The 5,639-nt window shown below is 35.9% G+C and overlaps 1 protein-coding gene across 1 annotated transcript; it reads left to right on the forward strand.

The window, feature by feature from the left end:
* The first annotated feature begins 130 nt into the window (after nt 1-130).
* Nucleotides 131-700, forward strand: LOC120081079. The gene has a single exon (XM_039035757.1). The coding sequence runs from the start codon at nt 131-133 to the stop codon at nt 698-700; it is 570 nt and encodes a 189-aa protein (XP_038891685.1).
* The last annotated feature ends 4,939 nt before the right edge of the window (nt 701-5,639 follow it).

Here is a 5,639-nt window from a genome sequence, read left to right on the forward strand (position 1 = left end):
TTCAAGTCTCATCCTGTGATGGTGTTCTACTGTGAATCCCTACATTATTAATTTTTTTTTTTGCTAAACTTGATTGGATTTAAAAGATTAATGTTTTTTTAATTAAAAATGATATGTTTATCTTTTCAGCATGAATAGCTTGATAATTCAACTCTTAGCTTCCGAGAAACTAAACGGCGATAATTATTCGGCATGGAAATCAAATCTAAACACAATACTGATAGTTGACGATTTAAGATTTGTCTTAAGTGAGGAATGTCCTCAAGCCCCAGCCTCAAATGCTAACCGAACTGTTCGGGAAGCATACGATCGATGGGTCAAAGCCAATGAAAAGGCTTGTGTTTACATTCTTGCCAGCATGTCTGATGTTTTGGCAAAGAAACATGAATCCTTAGCTACGGCTAAAGAGATAATAGATTCATTAAGAGAAATGTTTGGGCAACTATCATGGTCCCTTAGACACGAGGCAATTAAGCACATTTACACGAAGAGGATGAAGGAGGGGACCTCTGTTAGAGAACATGTCCTGGACATGATGATGTACTTCAATATCGCTAAAGTAAATGGTGGACCCATTGATGAGGCTAACCAGGTTAGCTTTATCTTACAATCTCTTCCGAAGAGTTTTATACCTTTTGAGACAAATGTGTCTTTAAATAAGATAGAATTTAACCTCACTACCCTTCTTAACGAGCTCTAGCAATTCCAAAACCTTACTTTAGGTAAGGGGAAGGGAGTGGAAGCAAATGTTGCTACCACTAAGAAAAAATTTATAAGAGAATCGTCCTCTAAAAATAAAGCTGGACCCTCTAAAGCTCAAATGAAAAAGAAGGGAAAAGGGCAGGTTCCCAAGATAAAAAAGGGAAAGAAGAATGCAGATAAAGGAAAATGTTTCCACTGTAACTAAAACGAGCATTAGAAGAGAAATTGCCCGAAGTACCTTGCAGAGAAGAAAGCTGAGAAAACGGCACAAGGTAAATATGATTTACTGGTCGTTGAAACATGTTTAGTAGAATATGATACTTCAATCTGGATACTAGATTCATGAGCCATTAATCATATTTGTTTCTCGTTTCAGGAAACTAGTTCTTGGAAAAAGCTTAAAGAAGGTGTGATAACCCTTAGAGTTGGAACATGAGAGGTTGTCTCAGCTGAAGCATTGGGAGATCTGAAGTTATTTTTTGAAGATAGATATCTAGTACTTAAAAATGTTTTGTATGCACCTCTTATGAAGAGGAATTTGATATCTATCACTTGTATTATAGAAAAATTATATACAATATTTTTTAATATAAATGAAGCGTTCATTTTTGTAAAGGTATTCAAATTTGTTCTGCTACACTTGAAAAATCTAATAAATAGGTGTAAGACCAACTGAGCAATTTTTTTTAAATACTGAAAATTTAGAAGCATCTCACATTAGATAAAAAACAAAGAGGATTCTCCAACGCCTCGCCTATACTATGCAATAAGACTTGGTCACATAAATTCAAATGATTGGGAGATTGGTTAAGAAGTGGACTTTTAAGTCAGTTAGAAGAATAACTCTTACCTCCCATGTGAATTCTATTTTTAAAGGAAAGATGAACAGAGATTTTTTCTGTGGAAAAGTCTCAAAAGACCAAACTAATACCTTAGAGGCTCGTACAATATAGTACCTTTGTGGACCAATGAACTGTTCAAGACTCGAGGTGGGTATGAATATTTCATCAGTTTTATTGATGATTATTCAAGTGTATGGTCATGTCTAACCTGCTTCATCACAAGTCTGATTCTTTTGAAAAGTTCTAAGAATATGGAGTAGGTTGAGAATGAATTAGGTAAAAATAAGAACTTCGTCAAGATCGAGGTGGAAGAATATATGGACATATGATTCCAAGTCTATTTTGAATAGAAAACAAGATCCCAGTCACAGCTTGTCTGCAACCTAGTACGCCTCAGCAGTTAACGGTGTAATCTTTAAGAAGAAAACCTGAAGTTATTTAAGCATATGGTTCGCCTCTATGATAGCTATGCTACAACTTGCCTGAAATTTCTTATTGGGGAATATGCACTTTAGAATCTGTTTCATATTTTGGGAACAAGTTCCCCTCTAAAAGTGTCTTCAGAAAACACACTTAATAGCTATGGAAGCAGGGCGTAAAAGTAGTTTAACGTCACTTAGAATCTGGGGTTGCCCAACACCATGTTTGGTACAAAATACCAAGAAATTGGAACAAACCATCGCTTCCAAAAGTTTATGCCTATTTGTAGGTATCCAAGGAAACAAGGGATGATCTTTTTTAGTATCCTTAAAAAAAAGGTATTTGTAATCATAAATGCCACATTTCTAGAGGAAGACCACATTAGGAATCATCAACCAACGTAGTAACAGTGTTGAAAGAATTTCTCAAAAGACGCTACAAGATAGAGCTAGTTCATCTATCTAAAGTAGTAGATAAAACTAGTACATCTAGTCAGTCACATCATTCTTAAGAGTTGAGAATGCCTCGACGTAGTGAGAGGCATTGTTCATCAGCCTGGCCATTACTTGGGTTTAATAGAAACACAAGTCGTCATATCTGATGACGCCATAGAGGATCCATCGTCCTATAAATAGGTGATGAAAGATGTGGATCTGTGAATCAGTGGGTCAAAGCCATGGACCTCGAAATGGAGTTCTATATACTTCAATTCTGTCTGCGAAACTTGGTAGATCAACCAAATGATATAAAACCAATTGGTTGTAAGTGGATTCTTAACAAGAGAAAATGAGACCAAACCGGTAAAATTAAACTTTTAAGGCTCGACTAGTGGCAAAGGGTTATACCCAGAGAGAGGGAGTGGGATTATGAAGAAACGTTCTCTCCCATTGCTATGGTTAAAGTCAATAAGAATAACTCTTATCCATTACCACTTTTATGGCTATGAAATTCGGCAGATGGATGTAAGACAACCTTCTAAACGGCGAACTTGAAGATAGTATCTATATGGCTCAACCAGAGGGGTTTTATTGTACAGGGTCAAGAACAAAAGGTTTGTAAGCTTCAAAAATCCATTTATGGTTTGAAAACAAGCTTCTAGATCCTGGGATATAAGGTTTGATACTACAATAAAATCTTATGGCTTTGAATAGAATGTTGACGAGCATTGTGTTTACAAGAAGAATCGTCAATTCTACTATAGCGTTCTTAGTTTATATGTCGATGTATTCTACTCATTGGAATGATGTAGGATATCTTACTGATATCAGAACAATGGTAGATACTCAATTCCAAATGAAGTTTAGGAAATGCGCAGTATATTCTCAGAATCCAAATTGTTCGGAATTGTAAGAACAGGACAACTAGCCATATCTCAAACATCTTATATAGACAAAATGTTGTCTAGATAAAAATGCAGAATTCCAAAAGGGTCTGTTGCCTTTCAGACATGGAATTCATCTGTCAAAATAACAATATCCTAAGACACCTCAAGAAGTTGAGGATATGAGAATATTCCCTATGCCTCCGCAGTTGGAAGCCTGATGTATGCAATGTTATGTATTAGGACCTGAACATATGCTACTCATTAGGACATCGTTAGTAAATACCAGTCTAATCCTGGACGTGATCATTGGACTGCGTTAAGAAAATCTTAAAGTATCTCAGGAGAACTAGGGACTACATGCTCGTGTATAGTGCTAAGGATATGACTTATCTGAGATCATTGACTCTGATTTCAAATTGATAAAGAATGTTAGAAAGTCTACATCTAGATCAGTGTTCACTCTAACGGAGGAAGCAGTAGTGTGGAGAAGCGTAAAAACAGACCTGTATAGCTGACTTCCACAATGGAAGTTGAATAAGTAGCTGCTTGCGAGCACGCAAAAAAAAAAGGTTTGGCCTAGAAAATTCTTGACAGATTTGGAAGTTTGTTCCAAATATGCAACTACTCATCACCTTGTATTGTGACACAGCGGTGCAGTTACAAATTCAAAGAAACTCGAGCCATAAACAGGGAAAGCACATCGAACGCAGTACACCTTATCTGGGAAATCGTACACCGTGGTGACGTTGTAGTGACCCAGATACCTTCTGAGCAAAACATTACTGATCCTTTATACAAAACCACTCACGCTAAAGTTTTTGAGGGTCACTAACAGAGTTTAGGTCTACGGTGTTTTCTAAATAAGGACAAGTGGAGATTATGTTGGCGTCGTGATAGTATTTATGCATTCATATGTTTATTATATTCATATGTAATATTAATTTCTCACAGTTAAATCTACGTTTCCATCCTACTAGGAGTTTTAGTAAGTGGGAGTTTGTTTGGATTTTATTCCTAAACTCGTAGTTGATAATATAATCATCTTGTTCAATAAAGCTGTTATTGAAATTTTAGTAAATTTAAATTCTATACTTCATAATCCAATCAACTAAGTTTCCGAGGCTATTAAGTTTAAGTTTGAACTTTATGTAGTGACATAAATGCAGATCAAGTTCAAATATATATAGCCAAATGGTCTATATGTATATGAATAGGTTGGACGCCTTATTCTGAGGACACGATGGATGTGGCCCATTATGTAATAGTACAACGATGTGATCCATAACCGTTCATGTGAGATATGAAATGGGGGCATCTTATGTAAAGAGTTTCATAAGACTGAACCATAAAATAGTCACTTTTTACGTTCTAAATGTCGTTTAATGTATAAAACTGACTATTTCGTTAATTGATTGACTTAGGTAACTTAATCTTAATCTCGAGCTAACTATGAACTCCTATTACTCGGAATTATCCTTAGATCTGCAATAGGTGAGGGTAGCTCATTATCGCTGGCCCAATAAGCCTCCAATTTCAGGGATAACAGATCAGGTGGATCCTGGAAACATAGGTGCAAGACAGAATTCACTCCTACCCGTTATAGGGATAGTAGATATGTTGTTCCTTTTAGTACTGAATCCAAGTCTTGAACAAGAGGCCCCCCATCTCCCTCATTGGCCCGAGAGGGTTCAGTTTATAGGTTGGACCTTAAACCAATTGTTCATTAGAGGATCAGTGGAACTTAAGGAATAAGATGTAGTCTCGGGGTAAAACGGTTTTTATGACCCAGCCGAGATTACGAACAACTTGTGAAGGATTAGCTTACTAATCATGGTTATATCATATGGACACAAATATATCTATAGTGAGGGGGTGCAACTATGGGACTATAGTGGAATGACCCGTGAGTTAACGAATGTTGATTAGCTCCATTTAAAGAGTTTAGCCAGCTAATCTCGAATCGTTGGAGCCCATAATCTATAAGTCCATTAGGTTCCCTACTAGCTCATATGGAATAAACTTAGAACAGTATGATAGAATAATTCAAATTGTTCGAATTAGGTGAAGAGAGAGAAACTGACAAGTAATATGTGATATAGTGGTCGATTTTTTTAGTTTAGAGATACAACTTTAATATTTAAATGTGATTTAAATACCAAGAATATGAATTCGTTTATATTCGGAAGCTCGAAATAATGGAATTGGTCAAAGATGTAAAAAGTCAAAGAGTTTACTTTTGACTTTGAAAAGTCAAACTTTGACCGACCTTTATTCAAATGTGATTTGAATTTCGAGAAAATTGAATGTGGATTCATGCTCGGGAGGTCAAAATTAGTCATAAGAAAAAATCA

Source organism: Benincasa hispida, chromosome 7, assembly GCF_009727055.1.
Source record: "Benincasa hispida cultivar B227 chromosome 7, ASM972705v1, whole genome shotgun sequence".
Taxonomy (NCBI): Eukaryota; Viridiplantae; Streptophyta; class Magnoliopsida; order Cucurbitales; family Cucurbitaceae; genus Benincasa; species Benincasa hispida.